This window comes from Pristis pectinata, chromosome 29, assembly GCF_009764475.1.
Source record: "Pristis pectinata isolate sPriPec2 chromosome 29, sPriPec2.1.pri, whole genome shotgun sequence".
Taxonomy (NCBI): Eukaryota; Metazoa; Chordata; class Chondrichthyes; order Rhinopristiformes; family Pristidae; genus Pristis; species Pristis pectinata.
Genome location: NC_067433.1, coordinates 5,092,980 through 5,119,719, shown reverse-complemented (window position 1 = coordinate 5,119,719; position 26,740 = coordinate 5,092,980). Strand labels below are relative to the sequence as shown.

The 26,740-nt window shown below is 41.2% G+C and overlaps 1 protein-coding gene across 7 annotated transcripts in view; it reads right to left on the bottom strand.

Moving 5' to 3' along the window:
* Positions 1–26,740, bottom strand: part of LOC127584275 (2-oxoglutarate dehydrogenase complex component E1) — an 83,957-nt gene that overhangs the window by 56,377 nt on the left and 840 nt on the right. For 6 of the 7 annotated variants that reach the window (XM_052040937.1, XM_052040932.1, XM_052040938.1 and 3 more), the window contains exon 2: positions 14,849–15,100. In XM_052040937.1, the coding sequence (XP_051896897.1) occupies positions 14,849–15,070 (222 nt within the window). In that variant the 5' untranslated portion in view covers positions 15,071–15,100. Of the gene's footprint in view, positions 1–14,848; positions 15,101–25,950; positions 26,317–26,740 lie in introns of those variants that run through there. The other variant, XM_052040933.1, reaches the window with a different exon arrangement.

Sequence of the window (26,740 nt, the reverse complement as noted above, 5' to 3'; positions counted from 1 at the left end):
ATTGCCCTTATTTGAGTTGAGGACATTGAGAGCAAAGACGCAGGTTCATAACTAAACTGTATCTGGATTTTACCACATTACAATCACTGGGAATCCTTAACCACAACAGCTTTTATTAATCATACCACATTACACATAACCAATTCTTAAATAGCCTGTTTGTGGATAGGTTCTGTAACAAACCGCTCTAAGAAATTATCCCTGACACCATGCAAATTTCACTTTTCTGGTACCCTTGCCAGTTTGATTAGTCCAATCAATACACAAATTAAAATCACCACCCATGATCATTTCAGTTTCACTCTTACATGCCTTAGCTGTGCCCTATCAAGGAGCAACACCATGGGAGCTGGCAGACTACTCCACCCACATCTTCTTTCCCCTGCTTTTCGTTATTTCCACCCAAATTGATTCTACATCACTATCCACTGCATTCATTTCACTACTCAGCATTGCGTTGATTCTTTCTTTGGTATTGGTATATTATTGTCACGTACCGAGGTACAATGAAAAACCTGTCTTGCATACCGATCGTACAGATCAATTCATTACACAGTGCAGTTAAATTGAGTTAGTACAGAGTGCATTGAGGTAGTACAGGGTAAAAACGATAACAGTACAGAGTAAAGTGTCACAGCTACAGAGGAAGTGCAGTGCAGGTAGACAATAAGATGCAAGGTCTCAACAAGGTAGATTGTGAGGTCAGAGTCCATCTCATCGTATAAGGGAACTGTTCAATAGTCTTATCACAGTGGGATAGAAGCTGTCCTTGAGCCTGGTGGTGTGTGCCCTCAGGCTCCTGTATCTTCTGCCTGATGGGAGAGGAGAGGAGAGAGAATGTCCTGGGTGGGTGGGGTCTTTGATTATGCTGGCTGCTTCACCAAGGCAGTGAGAGGTAAAGACAGAGTCCAAGGAGGGGTGGCTGGTGTCCGTGACGCGCTGGGCTGTGTCCACAACTCTCTGCAGTTTCTTGCGGTCCTCGGCAGAGCAGTTGCCGTACCAAGCCGTGATGCATCCAGATAGGATGCTTTCTGTGGTGCAGCGATAAAAGTAGGTGAGTGTCAAGGGGGATGAACAAAGCTACTCCACCTCCTTTCCCCTTTTGTCTATTCTTTTGGAATCTTGTACAACCTGAATTATTGAGATTCCAGTCATCCTATAACCATGTCTCTGATACGGTTATTAGATCACAATCATATTATATTTTCGCCACCAACTCGTCTACCCTGTTACAGATGCTATGTACATTCAGATAAAGAACTTTAAGCTTTGAATTTTTGAAAACTTTTCTGCTGTACACTTTGCTTATATTTTCTGCTTCTTCCCATCATGCTTTGATTTTCATTCTCTCCACAACCCCTCCCTTCCCAAATCTTGTTCTACTACTCGTTTCTTTTTTTCTTTGGAACCTTCCCCACCTCTAAATAACTAGAAACCTTTTCTACAACCGTTTATGCAATTCGCCAGGATACTTGTCCCAGCACAGTTCAAATGAAGTCTATTCCAATATCACAGTTTCCTCCTTTCCCAGTATTAGTGCCAGTGCCCCATGAATCACAACCCATTTCGCCCACTCTTATCTTTGAGCCTTGTGTTTATTTCTCAAATCTTATTTACCCTCTGCCTATTGTATGTGGCTCTGGAAATAATTGGGAGATCACCGCCATAGTGGCTCTGCTTTTCAATTTTGCCCCAAGCTGCTCACAGTCCCTCAGCAGAACCTCTTTCCTAGTCCTGCCAAGATCATTAGTGCCTGCATGGAGCACAACAACTGGATCCCTCCCCTTCCCACTCCAGGCTCTTCTGCAGTCCAGAAGAGATGTCCTCAACCCTGTCACCAGGCAGGCAACACAGCTTCAGGACAGTTTTTGCCCCTAACAATGCTATCCCCTATGACTACTACATTACTCTGTTCTCCTCCCACTTGAATGACCTCTTGTGCTATGGACAGATGGCACCCTGGCCCAAACAGGGCGCAAGAACCTCTTCCCTGTCAGGCAAGGATAAAAGATGAGGCTCCTCCAGTACTACACTCTGGATCCCTCTACTTGTCTCATTTACATTTGCACCTCTCCAATTCCTGACAACTGACTAAATATGGGGAAGTTAACCCAAGGGATGTGACTGCCTTTTGGAACACACTGTCCAGGTAACTTTACCTATCCCAATGTGCGACAGTGTCTGAAGCTCGGACTCCAGCTCATCACCCCAAGCCAAAGTCCCTTGAGTACTCAACTGTGATCACTGTGAACACAATGGGGTCCACCTGTTCCCACGTGTTGCAACTACAAAGCATTACCAGCTCAGCCATTCCTGTCCCAATTAATTAATTAGATGAGATGGATTTAATTATTTTAACCTGCTATACTTCTTGGCTACAATAATATCAGAAGAGACCAGGAAGAAATACTCACCAATCACTGTCCTGCTGACCTGTGATGTCAAACACTGGCCCTGACAACCGGAAGCATCTGGCACCAGTTATACCTCACACCACTTTTTTTTTTAACTTCTATAAGTAACTTTGTTCCCCATCTTGGACCTCCTGCTCCTTTTCTACTTTCCTCCCCTCCTAAATCTTGAGCCTCTGGATAAAAAGAGAAACTATTGGACATGATTCTCTGGCACAACTGATAGGTAAGAATTCAACTAGGCAAGTTGGTTCACAACCACTTAGTTGACAATGAAGGCATTGAGAAAAGGATGGTGAACTTGGTCAAAGACTGAAGCCAGGTTGAGAAAATCAAGGAGACATGGATGGACGATGCCTTTAGTAACTGTAAATGCTGCTTTGCGACTGTGGCAATGGTTAATAATATGACTGAGGTGCGTCAAACAAATCTGGGTAAGATTGACACAGATGTTGGAGTTGGACCAAAGTTTGCAAGGATCAAAGGTTGGCTTTTGAACAAAGGCAAACTTTAAGGAAAAGAAAACAGGAGAGTATCAATATTTCCTCCTTGCTAGTCGCCTTCACATGCACTTCAAGAACAGAGGCCGTGCCATTTAACGATTAAAACTTTGTGCTGGAAGGCAATTTCAGATAACCTGTATGAACCTATAAACGGAGATACGTCAATCCCCAGAATGTATTGCTTTGCTGGCTGTTCAACTTCTGCTCAGCTCTCACCTAATAGAATTCTCAGCTAATCTTCCACTGCCACTTAGCTCCCAGCAACCTTCAACGCCAAAAAAATCCAATTAATTAATCCCCAGTTTTGTACTTTTATAGTATCCTTTTGTACACATTTTAAGGAACAACTCCATTTTTGAAGAAACGCAGGTTAGATCTAGCACCTAGCTCAACTAGTACACAGATCAACATTCCAAAAAGCTCCATTAAATGCCCTTCATTCTGTTGACCTTCAGTAGAGTAAAATTAGTTCATTCAAAACCCATGACATGCAGAGCAACAAAGCCAACATTGTAACCAAAGGTTATTTAAGATTCACACATTGGCTGCAATTTTGATCTAGAATATACAATGCAGATCCAGGCCATTCAACAACATTTTTATACGTAGCAAAGCATGTTACAGGACGGATGAATAAAAGCTGGATTCAAAGAGGCAGAAGAGAAAAGAGACACTAAGTTAGGGAAGGAATTCCAGAGCTTACAGCCATGACAGCTGAAGACAAAACACCACTGGAGGAGAAAGTTTATTAAAATTTTCAGGATGTGGGTATTGCTTATGGCCCATTTTTAATTGCCCTTAAGGAGGTGATGTTGCCATTTTATTGAACTGATGAAGGGATGCATCAAAGGTTACCACAAAAAAAAACAAAAGCTCTTGGTATAGAAGGTAATATTGGCATAAATAGAAAAACTGGCAAACTAGCAGGAAACAGGGAGTGGCCATAAATGGGTCTTTTCCAGTTTGGCAAGATGTTACAATGGGTATTGCCACAAGGATTGGTGCTGGGTTCAACATTTATTGAAGACATGAAGTAGGAAAGTAGGTTGTGAAGAAGACACAAGGAGGCTGCAAAGTGATATAGATAGGTTAACTGAGTGGGCAAAGTTCTGGGAAATAAGAATATAATGTGGGAAAATGTGAAATTGACCATTTTGGCAGGAAAAATGGTAGATTGCAGAGTGCAAAGATGCAGAGGGATCCAGGTGTCCTAGTGCACATTTCGCAGAAGGCTGGTGGCCAGATGAAGCATTGTTAATTGCTACGAAAATAAATACAAAAGTAGGGGGTTCTGCAACAGCAGGACCCTATCGGAAGCGGTGTGTACTATGACTGGTCTTTTTATCTGAAGGATGTTAATGTTTTAGCTGGAACAGATGGGTTGTCTAATGAAGAAAGGTTTGATCAGGTAGAATTTAGAAAAGGTGAGTGGGGACAATTGAAACCTGCAAGTTCACAAGGATTTTGACAGTGTGGATGCGGAGAGGACATTTCCTCTTGTGGGAGAATCCAGGACAGGGGGGTCACTGTTTAAAATAAAGGGTTGCTCATTTATTACACTGAACTCCTCCTTCTCTCCTTCCCCCCCACCAAGGTTCTTGAGTCTTCAGAACTCTTTCATAGACAGTGGTAGCAGAGACTTTGACTACTTTTCAGGCAAAGATAGATACTTGATAAATAAGGGGATGAAGGATTATCCTGGAAAGGCACAGGGAGATAAGGTCATAACCAGCTGTGATGATATTAAATGGTGGAGTAGAGTTGAGGGACAAGATGTTCTGCTCCACTCCCCAATACACATATTCATGTTGCAGGGTATTTACTCCCACAAAGCTGTAGTATAGGGAGTTCTGAGACTCAGAACAATGATAATGAAGACCACTGACTTCTGACTCAGGGGCTGGCATGCAGTTTGGAGGAGGATCTGCAAGTGGCAAGGTTCCCATGTGACTGCTACCTTTGCCCTTCTTGGTACTAGAGCTCACGGTTTTGGGAGTTTGTCAGCATAGTTTCGGCAACTACAATGCATTTATCAATGACACATACTGCAACCACCTAGTGGTGGAATGATTAACATTAAAGTTGGTGAATGGGGTGCCAGTTAAGGTTTCCTTGTCAAACTTCAGGTGTGGTTGGAGTTTAGGCAAATGGGGAAGCACATCCTGCTCCTGAAACGTGCATTGCAAATTATGGAAATGTGAGTGTTAGGAAAGTCATCAGCACCAGGGAACACAACCTCTGTTCTGCTACAATGAGGTAATGCCAGTGAACATGTCGGGCAGGTGGCAAGATTCTGCCACTGGAGATGGTTATTGTCTGGCACTTGAATGTTACTTGTCATTTTATGCCTGAATGTTATGTAGGTCTTGCTGCACACAGGCAAGGTTTTCGAGTTTGCTAAGGAATTGCAAATGAAAGTAAAAGTGATGGAATCAATAATCCCACTTCTGACTCTATGATGAAAGGTAGGACTTTAATGAATCAGTTAAAGACAGTTGGTTTTACAACAATGCCCTGAGGAACTCTTGCAGTTGCTGCTGGAATGATCAGCTTACCACAATATTTTTTCTGTGCAAGGAATAATTCCAACTATTGGAGTATTTTCCCCTTGGTACCCATTGACTTCAGTTTCATCAGGGCTCAGTCTGGTTAAATGCTGCCTTGATGCCAAGGGCAGTCAGTGGCTCTCATCTCACTTCTGGAATTCAGTTCTCCATTTCAAGGATCAAGGCTGTGTTGAGGTCTGGAGCCAAATCAAAACTGGGGCACATGTTGTCATCACACGTGCTGCTTTATAGCACTGACAACATCTTCCAACACTGCTAAAGATTGAGAGTGGATAAGATAAGAGTGGATAAGAGAGTGGAGAGCAGATAAGCCAGATTGGACTGTGTTTCTGTAAATGGACTCTATTTGAAAAATTTTCCACGTGGCTGGGTGGATGCTAGTGTTGTGACTGAACTGGAACAGCTTGGCTGGAGATGCAGCTATTTCTGGAGCACAAGCCTTTAGTACTACAGCAGGCATGTTGACTGGTTCTAGAGCCTTAGCTGCATCCAGAAAAGACACAACATTACAAAGCAGTGAATCAATTTGACTGAAGGGTGGATTCCACATGAAGAGCTTTAACCTCGTCTGCTGGTTGTAGATAGCTTAACTGTCTATTGCATGCTGGTTCTGCTGCCTAGTATGTACTGTCCTGTGCTGCAACTTCTCTATGGTAGCGGCTCTTTTTGTTTTTAAAAGGGTATGCCTGATGCTGCTCCCAAAATGCCCTTCTGCACTCTTCACTGAACTATGGTTAATCTCCTACCTTGACAGTAATAGTCAAGTGAGGAATATGCCAGGCTACAAGGTTACAGACTGTGGTAGTAGTGTATGTTTCTGCTGCTGATGGTCCACAGTGAATCACAAATGCACAATTTTGATCTGATAGATTTGTTTTGACTCCATCTAGCACAGTTATATTAGTGCCACATAATAAGTGCGTCCTTGCTGCAAAGTCAGGACCCCATCTCTGCACCATGGTGGTCACTTTTGTCACTGACTGAGTGGACAGGCACACCAGCATCAATTAATCCTACAAAGACAAGGTCAAGTAAGTTTAGAGCTGATGATGTTTGTTCACTACCTGCCACAACTCCAACCTGGTGTCCTTCTGGACTTGGCCAGCTTAGTCTGTCAACTCCAGTAGCTATTCCCACCCATTTATGCACCATTGTACCACTGCCTAAAGTGAGGAATGTAAAAAAAAAGACAACATACACAGTGTTGGATTTTATGATTGCAGGAAATTAAGAGACTGAGTAGGGACAAGCTTCTGCATAAAAATTGAATTGCGGAGATTGCATAATGTCAATTTTACAACCAGGAACAAGCACGGAGGTAATGGGTGAATGGGACTTGAGCAGAGTTTAGGTTAGTCCATGGGTTTACAGTGGAATGAGACACAATGGCCAGTAGTGCATTGCCCAATGAGATGGTTTGGCATTTGTCCAGGTGAGCTTTGTGCGGCACTGATATTACCTCAGTCATATCTTTATGACACAAAGCAAGACAACTAGTAGACCATTTAGACATTATTGCTGTTACATAGATAAGCATGTCCACATCCTACAAACTTATCAAGTAATCAAATTTCATGGAGGAATGTTAGAAGAGACATTGGAATGCATTCTATACTTAAACTATGCTAATAGAGTGCTGTGCCCCAGTTACCACCACTAAAACAAATTCAGAATCACTGTGATTGTGGCAGTTTCTTGTGTGCAAATCCTAAATGTTATAAATACCGCAATGGCTGACTGGACTTAAATTACCTCATTGGTAAAGTATATTGTCAAAAGATCTTTGGAAGATCCAAGTTCACTGTGGGATCTTAAACATCTTAAATGAAAAATAATGGATACAGAGCTCAAGATCTGGCTGCAATTAGACATTTCCCACAAAGCCACATCTCAATACTTTACTGAAATGCCAGTCTGGGTTACATGCTCAGATCTTGAACTCCTGGGGAAGGAGTGCCATTAAGATGAACATGTAATTGATATTGTCCTAAGAAACCATAATTTGGCAGAATGATGTGGTGCAGTGTCACTCACATTTGAGGATCAAGTTAGTAGTGTTCCTCTTTGTCAATTTGTTCTCCTCATTTTCAGAAAGTATTTGCTATGCTGGGATCCAAGCGTCCAAGTGCTGTTCTACAGCTCCTATACAAGCGTCTGTGCTCTTTCTGCAGGTCTACATATTAAATCCATGGGGTTAGGCATCAGTGCTCTCTTCATATCTACAATTACCAATAGGAATTACAATACAAATAGATTGCCAAAACCCATACTTCCTTACCCAGCAGAGTAGCCAGAAATTCAATTGAAGTATCCTACCTGGTGTGTGTTAACTGAAAGCTTTCATGGCAGGGGTGAGGCTAAAGGAGGGAAAGCTAAAGCATTCCTTTTCCTGGACATTCCCCAGAAGTCAGAATCAACTCCAGATACCAACAATCCTCTATGATCAAAGACACGTGAAGTAACAAGGGATCTTCCAATTACTTTCTCCTCACTTATGGTCACATATATACTATTCAGATTTCCCTGATCAACTGTACTGCCCTATGCAATGTCAAATCAGATAAGCAAAAACAAAGTGGAAGTCTATTTAGTGCCCCAGGTGTTAAAAGCAGAAGTTAATGCATCATTAAACCATAGTGAAGAACACAGGCAAATTGCCCACAGTAAACTTCTGGCCATAGAAACAGGGTCAGACCATGCCAACCATCAAGCACCCATTTTTTTCCCACTACTCTTATCCTAACCTGTCCCATTATGTATGAACATATTGAAAATAGTCTATGGCCTTGTTGGGTCCACGATATATTACTCCAGGAAATAGCCTTAAATGCATTTCATGAACCCTTAAGGTCACCTTCCCAATTTGATTTGCCCAGTCTATGAAGATCAACATCTTCCATGGATATTTGTTAGAAGCTCCTGTGTCCTGGTTGATACTCCGTATAATTCTCCCAATATCATTTTCTATTAACTTAATTGACAAATTGATTTTTGTCAATTTGTGAATGGATCATGCAGTAATCCAAAGATGCTCCCTTTCCAGATCCAAGAGATGTCCTTAATCCTAGTACAAAGTAGGCAAGTCTTCAGTTGCTCATGGCTGCAAAGAACAGTACCTGTTCCTCCATGCTGCCCCCCTATAATGACCACATTCTTTCACTGTTGAAACACCTTTCTGGAATTCTCAAATTCTTTCCATAGATGCTGCCTGATCTGCTGAGCGTTTCTTGAATTTGCTGTTTTTAATTTCAGATTTCCAGTGTCTGCAGTTTTATTTTCCTTTTCACTGTTTCTTGATTCAATGGTCTCCCATTTCACAAAGCAGAGGTTAGATTGATCAGCTACCCTATTGTCCATGTTCACATCTGTACAGGCAGCAAAACTTAAACCTTTTGGAGGTCAAAAACTGATGCTCCTTTATTACTATACTTCTCCCCTGCCCGCCCCCCCTCCTGTCTAACAGTCACATCCTTCTGCCATGATGAATGCCCAGATCCAAGCTATTGTCCACTGAGTCGGTGTGAGTGGAAGTCAGAAACAGGAAGGGAGCGATCACTCCATTGGGAGTATTCTACAGACCCCCCCAATAGCAGCAAAAATGCTGAGGAACAGATAGGGAGGCAGATTTTGGAGAGGTGCAAAAATAACAGGGTTGTCGTCATGGATGATTTCAACTTCCCTAATATTGATTGGCACCTCCTTAATGTAAAAGGGATAGATGGGACGGAGTTTGTTAGGTGTGTACAGGAAGGATTCCTAACACAGTACGTGGACAGGCCGAATAGAAGAGAGGCCGTACTGGACCAGGTACTGGGCAATGAGCCTGATCAGGTTTCAGATCTCCTGGGGGGAGTGCATTCTGGAGATAGTGACCTTAACTCCTTGACCTTTACCATAGCCTTGGAGAGGGATAGGAGCAGATGATATGGGAAAGTATTTAACTGGGGGAGGGAAAATTATGATGCTATTAAGCAGGAACTTGGGAGCCTAAATTGGGAGCAGATGTTCTTGGGGAAGTGCACAACAGAAACGTAGAGGTTGTTTAAGGAATACTTGCATGGGGTTCTGGATAAGTTTGTCCCATTGAGGCAGGGTAAGGATGGTAGAGTGAAGGAACAGTGGTTGACAAGAGAGGTAGAATACCTTGTCAAGAGGAAGAAAGAAGCTTACCTGAGATTTAGAACCAGCATGGATCAGACAGGGCTCTGGAGAGTTACAAGGTAGCCAGGAGGGAGCTTAAGAATGGACTTAGGAGAACAAGAAGGGGGCATGAGAAGTCCTTGGCGAGTATGATCAAGGAAAACCCCAAGGCATTCTACATGTATGTGAAGAACAGGAGGATGACTAGAGTGAGGGTAGGACCAATCAGGGATAAAAGAGGAAACATGTGCCTGGCATTGGAAGAGGTAGGGGAGGTCCTTAATGAATACTTTCCTTCAGTATTCACCAAAGAGAGACACCTTGACGTTTGTGAGGATGGCACATGACAGGCTGATATGCTAGGGTATGTCGATGCGAGGAAAAAGGATTTGCTGGAACCTTTGAAAAGCATTAGGATAGATAAGTCACCGGGGCCAAATGGAATAGGGCCAAGGTTATTACGGGAAGAGATTACTGCACCTTTGGTGACAATCTTTACGTCCTCACTGGCCACAGTAGAGCCAGATGATTGGAGGGTGGCAAATGTTGTTCCTTTGTTTAAGTAAGGGAGCAGGGATAACCCTGGGAATTACAGACCAGTGAGTCTTACTTCAGTGGTGGGTAAATTACTGGAGAAGATTCTTAGAGACAGGATTTATGGGCAGTTGGAAAAGCATAGGCTGATTAGGGACAGTGAGCACGGCTTTGAGAGAGGCAGGTCGTGCCTCACGAGCCTGATTGAATTCTTTGAAGATGTAACAAAGCACATTGATGAAGGTAGAGCAGTGGATGTAGTGTACATGGATTTTAGTAAGGCATTTGATAAGGTTCCTCATGGAAGGCTTATTCAGAAAGTTAGGAGGCATGGAATCCAGGGAAACTTGGCTGTGTGGATTCAGAATTGGCTCAGCCATATTAGTTAGAGGGTGGTGGTAGATGGAGCGTATTCTGCCTGGAGATCGGTGACCAGTGGTGTTCCGCAGGAATCTGTTCTGGGACCCCTACTCTGTGATTTTTATAAATGACTTGGATGACGATGTGGAAGGGTGGGTTAGTAAGTTTGCTGATGATACAAAGGTTGGTGGTGCTGTGGATAGTGTAGAAGGTTGCTGTAGATCATAACACGACATTGATAGAATGCAGACCTGGCAGATGGAGTTCAACCTGGAAAAGTGTTAAGTGATACACTTCAGGAGATTGAATTTGAAGGCAGAATACAAGGTTAATGGCAGGACTCTTAGCAGTGTGGAGGAACAGAAGGATCTTGGGGTCAATGTCCACTGATCCCTCAAAGTTGCCATGCAGGTCCATAGGGTTGTTAAGGCAGCGTATGGCGCATTAGTTGGGGTATTGAGTTCAAGAGCTGCAGGGTGATGTTGCAGCTCTATAGAACTGGTCTCTCTCTCTGGTGAATACTGAAGGAAAGTATTCATTAAAGACCTCCCCTACCTCTTCTGACTCCAGGCACACGTTTCCTCTTTTATCCCTGATTGGTCCTACCCTCACTCTAGTCATCCTCCTGTTCTTCACATACATATAGTTCTGGTCACCTCATTATAGGAAGGATGTGGAAGCTTTAGAGAGGGGGCAGAGGAGATTTACCAGGATGTTGCCTGGATTGGAGAGCACGTCTAATGATAGGTTGAGTGAGCTAGGGCTTTTCTCTTTGGAGAGGAGGACGACGAGAGGTGACTTGATAGAGGTGTACAAGATGATAAGAGGCATAGATCGAGTGGACAGTCAGAGACTTTTTCCCAGTGCGACAATGGCTAAGATGAGGGGACATAATTTTAAGGTGATTGGAGGAAGATAAGGGGGATGTCAGGGGTAAGTTCTTTACACAGAGTGGTGGGTGCATGGAATGCACTGCCAGCAAAGGTTGTGGGGGAAAATATGTTAGGGACATTTAAGAGACTCCTATATAGACACATGAATGATAGAGAGATGGGGGGGGGGGGGGCCTATGTGGAAGGGAAGGGTTAGATAGACCTTAGAGCAGGAATAAAATGTCAGCACAACATTGTGGGCCAAAGGGCCTGTACTGTGCTGTAGTGTTCTTTGTTCTTTTTTCCAACCCAAGAGACGAGATTGCCACCCGAATCAAAGTAGCTCAGGAACTCTCCCCTATTGCACAAGTGGGGTAGGCAGGTACATTAACAACTTTTAAAATACAGTTGGACAGGTACATGAATAGGAAAGATTTAGAAAGATACAGCCAAATGCAGGTAATGGGACTAGGCTGGATGGGCATCTTGGTTGGCATGGACCAGTTGGGCTAAAGAGCCCATTTCTTTGCTGTATGTCTCCAACTGAGAATACTTGCAGAGATTCCACAGGCATGCACTACAGACATTTGATGTCACCAACTCACATGTTGCAGCTACAGCAAGTTGTTATGCTAAAAACACTCAGGTCAGAGTACCAAAATGTTTTTATTAATTTGAATCTTGATACTTCTAGTCACTTGCTGTTTACCTTATTAAAGGTTAGTTTACTGGCTCAAGTCAAACCCACACAGAAGAAAGATGGTGGTAATTGCTGGAATTAACTCCAGGACATCAGTGCAGGAGTGCTTCAAGACAACATTCTAGTGACTTGTCAGTAGCTACTTCAAAACCACAACCCCTCACCTCCCATAATTTATAAAAGGAATTGTTTAAGATCAAAATCTGCACACCAGAAAAAGAAAATATTAGAAATATTTCAGGTTAATGACCATCATTCTCCACAGAAACTGCCCAACTTGCAGTGTACTTCCAGTAGTTTTCTAGATCCCCATTATATATAGGCTTGTTTACTTGTGATTAACAATGTTCCATTCATGGCTTATCAGGTACAGACTTCATCTTTTACAACTGGGTTGATGATGGCATGTAACATTCACATGATAAATGCCAGGCAATGATCATTTCACGACATTAGCATGACAGTGTTTCTCAAGAATCAATAGTTGGCTCACTGTTCACCTTGACTCCTTAATGACCTGGACTTGGGCACAGAGCAGGATAAAGTTTGCTGATAACATGAAACTCAAATGTACAGAAATTCAGAAGATGTCAGCAGAACATAGCTGTAAAAGAGACTTGCAGTTAAAATTTAACACAATTGCAATTCATCATTGTAGGAAGAATGAGGATACATAAAATGAACATAAAGAGTACAATTTTTTTTAAAGCAAATACAAGACAGAGACCCAAGGGCAAATGTTTTTAAGAAGGTGGCACAAGTGGAGAGAGTGTAGATACCAAAACAAAAAGGGATTTGTGGCTTTACAAACAACAGCAAAGGTTGCAAAAGCAAGGAAGTCATCCTGAAATATAGACAATATTGGTTAAGCCTCAATTGAAATATTAATTCTAGATATCCTATTTAAAGGCCAAGATCTCAGAGTATGGAAAGGAGCCTTACTACCTGACCAAAAAAAATTGTGGTGTAGAAAACCTGGGGTTTCTGCCTTAAAGCACAGAAAGGCAAGATCTGACAGTTATTAAATATTGTGATGGGTTTTGATAGATTAAGTGGAAACTGTTTCCAATGGCAGAGATTCAATAACTTTACTCCAAATTTCAATGCAAAAGAACCCCAGAGGTGGAAGAGAGAAATTACACAGCTAGCTATTAGGATCTTGACTGCCACCTTAAAAAGGATGATAGCAGGATTCAATAGATTTTTGGTTTGAGTACTTAGCCAATTCCTTTGTGCAAGCAATTGTGAATATGCAGGAGTGGGACAAATTCAGATGGCTGTTTCTACAGGTCAGCAGACAGTGAACTGCAGACATGCAGATAAGATTCAGGACCATCTTTCATAAAATGTTGCAATAGTGCTAAAAAAAACATACACCTTAAAAAAATCCAAATGTAATTACCACTTGCACAAGTGTGACGGGGTGGGGGTGGTACAAATCAAACTGTTGCAAGATAAACATTAATTGACACAAACATGCAAAATGAGTTGTTTCTCAAATGCTGGAGCAGAACTCAAACTCAGCCCAACTCACTCAAAAAACATTGTCTATTCATGACTGTACCAAGGCCAGTGTATCATAAATATATTATCCATTCACCCAACACTAACACCAAATTGTTCTAGTGTTACTAGTATAGATACAAAACAAATTAAAACCAATTAAAAAACTTATGTGCAGCACTTGTTATTCTCTGCTATTTTCACCCTGGAAAGTACAAAATTTCTTCTTCTATATTAAAAGGACAAAGTCTTTCAGATTCCTTGTTCCCTGCTGGTAGACTTTAAAATTCTCATTCTTTATGAACTTTCCATGACCATACCTCTCTCTAGTTTTGCATCTTCCATTTGGCGTTTTTAAAAAAAATCACTGCACACACCTGCCATTTCTATATTTCCCCATCATCCTGCTTCACCACTGTTGGGACTTCAAATCCTAATGTATATATTCACAAAGCCAAAACAAAAATCAATGTAACTGGTGACTTGTAGTTGGAAATTAAATGAAAGCTGCCAAGACGATCTCTTTCTAAAAGCACAAGTTCAAGTGCAGTAGCACTATGGCTGTGGGAACCTGCCAGTGAAGCAAATGCCACCTGTGATGTAATTCTACACCACGCTAGGGAAACATCTTAATCCTGATCTCCAACTCAAAATAGCCATCGCAGAAAATGGCAATAGACGCAAAATGTAAGAGCTGTCTACTGTGCAGTTTTGGTGTTAAATTTGGGGGGGGGGGGGGGGGGGGGGGGGGGGGGGTGGTGTGGAGGTGGGGGAGTTGGCTACTGGGAAGTTTCAGAAGGTCCAAGGAAGTCATTAAAACTATACCAGTTTAATGAATCAGAAGCCTGCTTTCCATCCAGGTTACAGCATTTTATGATAACATATTTGTAATTAGACATGCAACACCACACCTTGGACACTTTGGTCCTGCCCCACCTTGGGCCAGTTAAAAGGCAGCAATCAGAACAGTGATGATAGATATTGAGTAAACAGCAAGCGAATTCCAGAAATCATTTTAAACCATCTTGGGTGAACTTCAGCCTTTACTCCATCAGTAGTCACCGTAGCAACACGTTTTCTTCTCTGCAAGGCAGTGCTCCTTTAATCCAAGTCTTCTCAAACAGCTAAGTGATAACGTTGTCCATTGCTTTGAAGATGCTGTAGATGGTCCAACACTTACCTTGCTGCAAAAACACTTTACTGAAGACCGGCAAAAGGCGAGGGCAGTAGAACATTAATTGCCTCCACTTGTGCTTACCTTATGAACACTTTGTGGATTTTCAAGCCAAGCAAAGTACATTTCCTCAACATAGTTCGAACTAGTCCCACTCAGAAAGGGCTCAGCAGCTACAGGCGCAGTATAAAAGCGCCCTTGTTGAAACGTCCTAGACACTGCTGCTCCACTGTGTGATAAATTTTTAACAGTCTGAGAGGCAGTCAATGGCCTCAATTTAGCAGCACAAGTCCTTAAACGATGCATTTTTCACCTCCTGATCTTACCACAGCCCCACTGGAAATTAAAAACAAAAAGCACAAATTAGTGTACAGTAAAAGTACATTTAGAAATTCTTAGAACATAAACATTTTGCAAACTGGCATACAAAATTCTTATATCTTCATTGACAAGTGGAACCAGTCTCTTCAAATTGAAGATAGTAGATGGCATGATGGAAAACACTTGGGAGTGAGCCACAAGGCTGGATATGGAAAGCCTTACAAGCAAGTGAAGTTCTATTTTAACTGAGCTTAACTAGGTTGGCAGTGTAGAACTAATGTGATCTTCAAAATGGACAGAGAAATAAAAGTCAGGATTCTTCTAATCATTCTGTAAGAAGCACAAGAATTGCAAATGGAGTTTGGCTGTCCTGCCTGTAAACATCTACTGTCATATCTACCAATTAGGAACAGCTAATTGAGCCAAGTGCTACAGCTGGTGCCCTCAGAGTTATGGGTACAAATCAAAAGGATAGGCAGAAGTTGAAGGAACCAAAAAAAAAGAGGCAAATTCTGCTGAAAATGGATCATATACATTGTTGATCATCATGAACACAGGACTGCCCCCAAAACTGTTTACATAACTTCTCTTGGTAACAATGTGACAGTGCAGTTTCTGTAACAATAAACCTTTTTATGGTAAAGGAGTACTAGGCATTGCACCTCAGTGGAAATAACTGCATAGAACTGAAACCACAATGTTAACCCTTATCTTGCTAACCAAATGCTACAAATTCTGAAAGAACTCTAAAGCAGGGGGAGATCACACTGGTTCCACCAATATCTTTCACAGAACGCATGCCATTACAGTATATATACTTAGTGGATCAGAGCAGCATAATTATTTGACCACCACATTCACTTGACATTTTCAAATCTGCAGCATTACTCAAGAACATATTAAAAGCAAAAGTGGCACAGAGACAGATACAAGTTGTTTTCAGAATCACTGCTTGTTTAAAATTTAATAACCAGTCCCCCTTACAGCAAAGCAAGGAACAGTTTTTAATTCAGATCCAACTAGCCAAGTAGCAAATACCTTTCAGTACTTCAGGCCTCAGAAAGCACTGTGGGCAGAGTTATCATTCAGCTTTTTAATCTCATACTCGTTTTGATGGCAAGTACCTTAGTCTTAGATTCTGCAGCCAATGAACTACACAGTAAACAGGAATTTCCCCCACTGTCTGTAAGGAGTTTGTAAGTTCTCCCCGTGTCTGTGTGGGTTTCCTCTGGGTGCTCTGGTTTCCTCCCACTTTCCAAAGACGTACAGGTTAGGAAGTTGTGGGCATGCTATGTTGGTGCTGGAAGCGTGGCAATACTTGCAGGCTGCCCCCAGAACACCCTATGCAAAAGATGCATTTCACTGTGTTTCGATGTACATATGACTAATAAAGATATCTTATCTTATCAACAAGGCAAATTTCTGGACTTGATCAGCTGAGATCAGTGTGCTGGATGCTCTGGGATCAGTAAAAGTCTATATTGATTCGGAACATTTTGTCAGCATCACTTGAAAGGACTTGATATGCGTCGTGCATATGCAATTCTTCACTTACCAGAAATCCTTCAATGCTTATTGCACCATCAAGCAGGAAGGTAATTGCTCAAGTATTTGCTGTAGAGCAATTGATCATTTGAAATGAAGGATTGACATTCAGCCCCCACCCGGCACCTGAAGCCTCCAGCCTAGCTCAGAATCCGCACTAAAAAAAATCTGACTCTTCCTAAAAGACTGAAGTATTCAAGTTTGCAAACATTTTGTCACTGAACAAAGTTATAAGGCACCAAGACATACATTAAAAGTATGCTGAATTAGCTTTTATCTGCTGAGATGGTAGCAAGATAATTACAGTTCCTCCTAGTTCCAAATCAGAAATGACAGAGACTGGGTGTTCCTGCTCCACTATCCTGTGTCCCTCCAAGTGATCATTTGCATAGTTGTTCACAATGTGTTTGGGCATTTTTAAACAAAATGTAGATAAAAATAACAGACTAAAGATAGGACAAAGTAGGTTGTGCATTGCACATTTCCATGTGAGAGCTTGTTGACAGCAACGTCATCCTGAGTAGATGTCCCCATCTTGAATCTTCCTGCTGAGTCATTGAGTTGAGAACATTTCAGAACAAAGGGTGCATTATCTGGGCAGTTTTCTCCTGACGAAGTGTCTTTGACCCAAATTGTTAACCCTGACCTCTTTCCATACATGCTGCTTAACTTTGTTCTCTTCCCACACCCCTCCCCTGCAGATTTCCAGCATCTGCAAATTTTTGATTTCCAATTACAATAAGACAGGAGGTTATCTCACTACCTGTAAAAGGAGAAATTAAGAAAAGGATTTTGGCAAGGCAGACAAATGTCTAAACAAAAATGTAGTGGATTTGTTCAGAGGTAAAATAATAGACGGGGGGGGGGGGGGTCTGGGGAGGGTGGAAAGTACGATGCAAATGTTGAATATTACATTAAATTCTTCCTTTCAAGGGGCAAGCGTTCCATTTACCAAAAGGGACTCAGGATAAATCAAGAGGTAGGCAGTTACATGAACCTAGAAAACACATACAAAATAGTAAAAACTAGCACCCATCCCAATTCCCTGAGAAAAAACAAGCAGCATATTGTAAAATGCTACAAAAAGAAACTCAAGGATATAGAAAGCAATTTTTTAAAAATAGGATGTTCAAGAATAGTGCTGCGCCCCAGCAGAAACTGATAATGAGGCTGTGACTCATTTTGTAGCATTTGTTCCAGAGTGTTTTCTCAATACCAATCCAGAGACTCAAGTGCAAAATTCCAAGTTGATAGGCCACTGCAGTAGGGAGCAAGTGCTGAACTACTGGAGGCAACTCCTTTTAGATACAGCACTCAATAATTACGCCCTGCCTGCCCTCATTTAGACATAAGGCTCCACAACACTTAAGAGCAATCTCTTGGCCAATATTATTTCTCATTATTGATCATCAATTTCCTGTACAACTTGTTTTGCTTTAACTTGACTCATGCCTGGGCCTCGTTTCCTACATCACGTGGCTGCACCTTACAAAGTAATTGGCTGCCAATCATATTGGAACATCTGAGTTTGTGAAAGGCGCATTCTCTCTTTTCAAATTACAAATGAAAACAGGGAAGCATTACTTTACATCAGTGATTTTGATGAAGGAAGAGGATAGATTCTCAGACATCAGGAAATTAAAGTTAAATCAGGATAGGAACTCACCAAAACTAGCAAAAGGACAGGAATGAAAAACAATGTTAAAAGATTGTTTGATCCTGGATCAAACAGTTTCTATCCTACAGTTCAAGGGAATACACTGCAAATACAGTCTTCTGAAAAGTTACCAGTTCAGATACTGCTTCTTTATATTGTTAGAGCAACTTGCACAAGATTTACAATGACTCAAAGATAGGCAGTATTAAAGCAGTGTAAATGAGAGCACTAAATTACAAATAAATCAAGTGAACAGATAAAACTTTGTAAGTGGTTTCATTGTCCATGATTATGAAGTCATTTGCTTTGAACACAGTAACTGACAGGAGAGCACTAGAAGGAAGGAGAAAGGAAATTGTGGTACATTCTTCATTAAAATACCGTGGATAGGCGCATAAAAATTTTGATTATTCTCAATAGATGTCCTCAGGTGTAGAGTTTATGTTGCATATTTGCAGACATCTAATTGGACCATGCCCAAGAATACTTAAAGCCTTTCTAGAGTATTCAAAGTTGAACTTATTGTTATATGCACAAGTACATGTATGCACAGGTGCAATAAAAAAACTTGCAGCAGCATCACAGGCACATAGCATTAGAGACAATTTTCATAAGAAAAACAAATTAAACAAGATGACAATTAAAACAAAAAGGCCCATTGTTGTGCAAAGTGGTCAAAGCAGTCAGTGTTCCTATACTGAGGTAACAGGCTCAAAAGGCTAAAAAAAATAAGCACAAGGCTTCTTAAAGGATGCATGATATGCTGCTGTCCAACAAAATCTGAATTCCAAAGGTTAAAAACAAAAAGCAAAATACTAATAACAATATTTGAAATTCTCAGCAAGACAGGCATCATCTTTGAAGAGAGATAATGTTTCATCAATGGCATCTTCAGAACTGATAATATTTAAACAGATTTAAAGGTGGAGAGGAAAGGGGGAAGGGAGGAGTGAACTAACAGGAAATGTATGTAGTAAGAGGAAGGCAGGAAAGATTGAATGTTAAAAGGACAACAGTGCAGATAATGAGGTAGCAAAAGAAGTTATTCCAAACTGGAAATAAATTTGAAAGAACTACTGAAAATCTGGGAATAAATATGCTGGAAGTGTTCACTACTTGAAATATGATCTCAGTCACTCCATCTGCAACTGGCCTTTCCAATGTAGAAAGAACAACATGAGCAAAATGCAGCTCTATTTGGAGAGTGTGCTGGGGCACTGAGCAGTGCAGAGGAGATAAAAGGGCAAGTATTGCATTTCTTCTGGTTAAACAGGAATATGTGGGGGGGGGGGGGGGGGAAAGAGTAAAAAAAAGGGCAGTAGCCATTGCAGAGAAGGATTAGCAAATCAAAATATCCTGGAGTGAATAGACTGGGAGTGGGGAGAGGAAGAGGGGAGTTTGTCCCCTTTACTCTTTCAACTTAGTACATTGTATTTGCTGTTCAGGGAGACCAGATGCAGTTAGAGCATCTGCCTTTATCAACACCATAGTTTAGGATGCAAATGTGACCCAAATCTGTCATCTCACTCCTACTCTGGCCTCTTACATAGAACTTTGGAACAGTGCAAACTTGAAGAACACCTCATCACTCAACAGGTGACATTACACCCTTCTGGGGCCATCAAGAGTTCAACAATTTCAAATACTTGAGCATTTCCAGTACTTTTACTCCAGTTTTAACATTCCTTCCAGATGCCTTTGATTTAAGATAACCACTTTACAGTCTCACCTCCAAGTTTGCTAACTTGAAATATCATTTCTTTTGTCATTCCATGTGCCCTTTCAAAGACTATCTTTTAATCTTCCCTCCACTTCCTGCTTTGCATCTGTCTTTAATTATTCCCAGTTCTGATGAAAGACCCAAAACATTAACCGTTTCTCTCGTTTGATACACCCTGACTTGTTGAGCATTTTGTTTTTAAACTCAAAAACAGAAATTTTCTAGGGGCGTCAGCCAAACTAGTATATTGCCAGGAATTTAGAACATTAGGTAGTAAATTGATGTGTTCAACATAATAAGGGGAACAATAAAGTGGATGGAAACTACTTCTGCTGGTTGGGAAATCTAGGACAAGGGGTCATAGTCCAAGCAAAAGGGCCAGGTCTTTCAGGAGCAAAGTTCAGAAACAACGCTTCATGCAGAGGGAGGTGGAAATTCAGACTCTTCCAGAATGATCACCTTATGTGCGTTAGTTATAAAATCTGAGATGATATATTTTGTCGATTAAGAAAACTTAAAAAAAGTTGGGGAAAATCAGGAATGTGGTTAGTCACAGAGCACACATAACCTCACTGAGAAGTATCATGAGATAAATAGCCAAGTCCTCTCCCAACTATATTGTGCCAATTATTGCATGGTTTCACAAAAACTTACTACATATTTTGCAGCATGGCTATCATTTTAATAATCCAATGGTTCAGATGGAAAAACTTACTTTGAGTCAATCCCCCTGTAGAATACAGACAAGTGGATTGGGTGCAAAAGGTGATGCAAAACAGATTCCCTTCAAGAATGAATTTAGATACAGATTTCTAATAATTGAACTCCTGAATCCCAACTGCATGTTACTGACAAAATGAAAGTGGACACTGAAAATCCTGCTCCTATAAAGAACTTGTGCTTTTGCATATACACGCTTATCCATTCTGCTTCAGCCCAAAGGGCAGCAGGTGAATTAACTACAGGACAGATTACCAGAAGCAATATTACAAGGAAACCAATCCATTGGGGCTGGCGTGTATAAATCAATGCCAGTTCAAAAACTGTCCCATAATTCCAACCCCACCCTTCCCCATCCAAAATAAACATTCCTTTCTGTACTACCTGGCTAGGCAGAGGAGCAAGAGTGAGAGCAGAAGATGCAGATGTGTGTGTGTGTGTGTTGCAGATCAAGTGAGATCAAAAGATGATCGAAGTTTGGTAACTACACTGAAACTTGAGGTGGCATAAATAGAGGGAAATGAGCAAGAGAGACACTCAGCTAATCAGGAATCATCTGGAGAGGGAAAAAAAGTTCAGTACAAACCAGGAAAGACTCCTGGGTAAAGAAATGAGCTTTGGTCTGAGACCCTTCATCTAGACTGAAAGGGGAGATCGCCAGTATAAAGGGGTAGGGTAAGAGCTGGCAAGCAATAGGTGGATCCAGGTTTTGGGGGGGGGGGGGGGGGGGGTGATGATAGGCAGATGGAGGGGGAAAAGAGTGAAAATAGCAACAGAGGCTGGGAGGTGATAGGTGGTGGCGACAAAGTGCTGCACATGATGGGATCTGATAGGACAAGAAGGTGGAGCTTGGAGTCAAATGAAGGTGGTGGGGAGGGCAGATAGGAACAGCAGGAAAGGTGCATCAGTAGGAGGAGAGTGGGTGTAATGGCAGATGAAGGAGGAGGAAGGGAAAGAAACAGGGTGATAGGGCGGGGGGAAAGTGAATATTTCAAACAATATTCCCTACAGGTCATTTTTACTAAAAACTTAATATAGCACTGAACTTCAGAATTAGAAAATTTAAGGCACAGGAGAAAACTGTGCCAATGAAAGAGTTCCCCAGCTTAACCCCAATTTTCAGCACTTAAATTTGTAGCCCCATAGACTATGGCTCTTCAAGTACATTTTAAGTTATTGACCATTTCAATGAAGTTTCACCTCAGTCTCTTTAGCTCCAAAGAAAGCTTCCAAAGTCTATTGCATCTTTCCTTTCAGTTACAATTTTCTAGTTCTAATAACTTCTTTGACAGTTTCCACCACACACTCTCCAGCACAATCACACCTTTCCTGTAATGTGGTGACCAGAATTGTATAGAGTACTCAAGTTCTGTACAGTTCTACATAACCTCCCTCCTATATTCTATGCAGCAGCTGATGAAAAAGGCATAGCGAATGCTTCCAAGTAATCACCTTAAATAAAATAAATCTGCTCTTCTACCTTTAAAAATTTGAGACTTAAAGGTCTCTGTTCCTCCACATCACACATATATTGTCCATTTCCTGGCTTTGTTGGACCACACCCAATGCATTAACTCACACTTCCTGGGTAGAATTCCATTTGCTGTGTTTTTGCCGAGCTGACCAGCTTCATCTTACTGCATTCCATCTCACTGTCAATCAGACAGCCAATTTTTGTATCATCTGCAAACTTCTTTATTGTACCCCTTACAATCAGGTCTAAATCACTGGTATATTCTGCACAATGGGACCAAGTGCTGAACCCTGTGGAATAGCATTATAGACATCTCAGCTGTTTCTTTTTGATACAGTGCCACTTCCCCTTGGATTCTATGTGCTGTCACTTTTGATTAGTTTACCATTTGGGACCATGTCAAAATCTTTGCTAAAATCCATTTAGACTGTACCCCTCCACTGTTGTCACCAATTTTTTTAGTCCCTCAAGAATTCAGTGTTAATGGGACAACCCAAAGTTCACCTCACAGATTTAGCTATGGAATTCCTCACTTTCATTTTAAACTGGACTCCTTCATGGGTTACATATCTTGCAACTTGTTTATTCCAATTTCCTCAGTAGTCTTAGTGAAAACAGCAGCAAGTCAAAGATGGACTCTTGACCTCATGATCTACCTCATTAAGGCCTTGCACCTCATTGTACCTGTTACGCTTTATTCTGCATTCTGTTATTGTTTTTACCTTGTACTACCTCAATGCACTGTGTAATGAATTGATCTGTATGAACGGTATGCAAGACAAGTATTCCCACTGTACTTCAATACATGTGACAATAATAAACCAATTCAGCTCAATTTCATACCATCTTCATATTTATTCTTAAATCCTGAGCACAGAGCTCAACCTTTTGTCACGAGCTACTGCCATTACATTATAATCCTGGAAGGGAGAGAGAAATATCAAAAACTGCACATGCTTGAAATAAGAAAAATGCTGGAAACACAGCACATCAAGCAGCATCTATGGAAAGAAAAAAACATTTCAGGGCAAAAACCCTTTGTTAGAACTAGGACGGGAAAAAACAACAAATTAGTTTTAAGTTGCAGACAATGTTGGGGAGAAATAGGACAAAGGTTTGCTGCAAAGTTTACCACAACTATCAAATTACTTTCATGATGATCAAGTTTGCATTCCAATAACCTATCTCAAGGTCAATGCATTCATTGCACACATGCACAAGATATTCCACATTGTACTTGACCAAATCCTACTACTTCATATTAATGGCAGATCAATCAATAAATATTTTGCACTTCTTTACAGCATGTACCACGCCTCACATCATTACTAGATCCATCTACACCACTCCTCAAGGTCCAGGTTTAGTCACGTGGGTCAATACTTCACAGCCAAATTAAGGATCTCCTTCATTGCTCAACTGGTTAGTGCTCATACAAGGATATTAGCTTACATGACACCAACAGTAGCATCCTGAATTACAGGCATTCTTCAAATTTACAGACATTTGATTTGCAAAATGAATTTCTGCTGCAACATTATTTAACATTGGAAGCATTCCCTTTATCTTACCCCCTTCTCTCCTGATTAATACTTAGCTTCTCCATTCTCTCAGAATATTTGGGAAATTGATCCCATGTCAAACTTCCTTCATTTTCAGCCATTCAGCCATCAACCACTTCAGCTAATTTTCATCTAGTTTTATTTTCACGTTCCATTAAACCCATTACAAAAAAAAGTTTTCAGGATGTAACAAACAGACTGAATAGAATCATATAATAGTTATACCACAGAAGGCAATTCGACCCTTCATTTTAACCAGCTCTCTACCAGAGAGACTTGCTAATTATAAACCCTAGCTTCTTGCAAATTTTTCTCACTATTCACCAAGGGGAACAGAGATGGAGTGAATTTGGATTTCCAGAAGGCATTCAATAAATTGCCACATGAACAGTTACTGCACAGGGTTGGGGATAATACACTGGCATGGAGAGAGGAATAGTTAACTAAGCTGGGATAGATGGGTCATCTTTCAAGTAAACAGTAACTAGTGTGTGCCAAAGAAATCAGTGCAGGGACCTCAACTGTTTATAATTTACATTGCTGATTTGGATGAAGGAACCAAGGGTACAGGTACCAAGTTTGCTATGATATTACAAAGAAAACAGGTGGGTTAGCAAATTGCGAGGAGGAGACAAAGCCAGTGATGGAATTTAGGTAGGTTAAAAAGAGTGGGCAAGACTGAAGGAAAATGCAAGGTTTAGAAAGAATGAAATTTTGTGAACAGAGTGAAAATGCAAAATGTCATAGTACAAAGAGAAATGGACATTACATATGAAGGTGCTAAATCACTGGAATTCTGTAGAGGTAGATCTACTTTCTATATTCAAGGCCAAGACCGACAAACATTTAAATTAAATGAATTCCGGCAGAAGGCAGGAATGTGGCATTAAGGCCAGGATTGGTTCAGCCGTGTTCTTATTGAAATAGTGGAATGCATTCAAGGGGCTGACTGGCCTACTCATGTTTATCTTCTTAATGCACAAACCCTGAGATGCAAGAAGTATCCAGCCACAAATGCCAGTCTACATTCTCCAGTCCCAAAACAATGGATTATGGTTCGGTTACCAATTCACTCCATCCACTAGATACAGATCTTTCACTTGTCCATTTGTTTCCAAAATAAAAGTACATGACCACTATTCTCCTGTCAGGCATTTTCAACTTGCCTGAATCTCCATCCCCATCTCTCCTCCACATTACCTCATAGATGACTGAAACAGGCCCTCGAGCTCACCACGTCCATGCTGACGGAGTAACTATTCATACCACATCTTGGTCTGTGAGCCGTCTATATCTTGGCAGTTCAAGTGCTTGCCTAGATACCTAATTATTGTGGGATTACCTGCTTCCAGCACCCCCTCAGGCAGAACATTCCAGATTCCAATCACCCTTCAAGTGAAAAGTATTCCTCAGATCCCCTCTAAACCTCTTGCCCTAAACTATGCTCTCCGGTTTTAGACACCCCAGCTATGGAGAAGTGTTTCTTACTATGTGTTCTGGATTGTTTTGAGGTATTCTATCACACAAATCTACCACACCATTTCTATTGCTGAAGCAGATTTACTGTCTTTTTGATACTGCACTCTCTCTGTAGCTGTGACACTTTACTCTGTACTGTTATTGTTTTTTTTAAACCTGTACTACATCAATGCACTCTGCACTAACTTGATGTAACTGCACTGTGTGATGAATTGACCTGTAAGATCAGTTTGTAAGACAAGTTTTTCACTGTACCTCTGTACAAGTGACAATAATAAACCAATACAAATTAACTTAACCGATCAGGAGGGATTTTTAAAATCACATTAGGTGATTAAAAATAAAAAACTGTAGATGTTGGAAATCTGGAATAAACATCACAAAATGCTATAAATACTCAATATCTGGTGAAGAGTAAACAGAGTTATCTTTCAGGTCAAAGACCCTGTGAGAACTAGAAAAGAGAGAAAACAGGTTAGCCAAGAGGATAAATTACATAAATCATCTGGTCAATGGCTCAATGGGACAGAGGGAAAATTGAAAAAGCTATGTGGATAAAGAATAAGAACACAAAGGAACTTAATAGTTTTAAATGCATTAGCACAACCTGACTTGGGCGTGTCCTAATGAGAAAAATTTAGCCAATATCATAGATAGGAGACTTACAGCAGAAGTGGCCAATGCTAATAGAAACAGAAAGCAAGTTACCCCAAGTTGTAGAATTCAGTAACAAGTTCAGAAGTCTGCAGTACTCCCAGACAGATGAGACGTTGTTCCTCAACCTTGTTGGGGCATGCTATAACAGCGCAGAAGACCAAACAGAGTAAAACTTCGAACTAAAGTGACAGGCAATAGGGAGCTGCAGATTGTTAGAATATCTGTATTCAAAGTTCTGCCTTTGGTTTCTCCAGTGTAGAGGAGATCACTTTGTTTTGTTCTGTGTTCACAATTCGAACTTCATTCCTTTCTGCACTCCTAAAACCACGATCAAGTATATTCTCAAGGAGTGACTTGTACTCCAGGTACAGTCACTCCTTGGTATTTCTTTGCCCAAATAATTGTTCACCCTTGATAAATTTCACCCCAAAACAATGCTAAAAGTTAGACTAGCCAGCCAACTAACTCAGAGACCAGAAGGATTTATAGATTGGTGTTGGGTACGTGCGACAAATGAAGGTTGATGCTTCTTCTACACATACAGCTTCAAAAGAAGCTTCTTAAACATCAGAATCTTGTTGAAAATTGTTAAAGTCAGGTGTTGCAACACTGCACCGTGTACGGGCAAGGAAAGCTTCCATCTGAGAGTGCTCAGGCTAATCCAATGCGCGCTCACCAAGGAGAATTTTTAGCGTTGAACGAGGCCTCTGCAGGAAACTGACCTCCAATCGACAAAGGGATGAGAATGGCTTCCCGGGGCATTGGTCAAGGTGAGGCAGGGTTAACGAGAGGTAAGTGATCGGCCGGGCTTCAGGTCACATTGTCGCCCAACACAAAGATA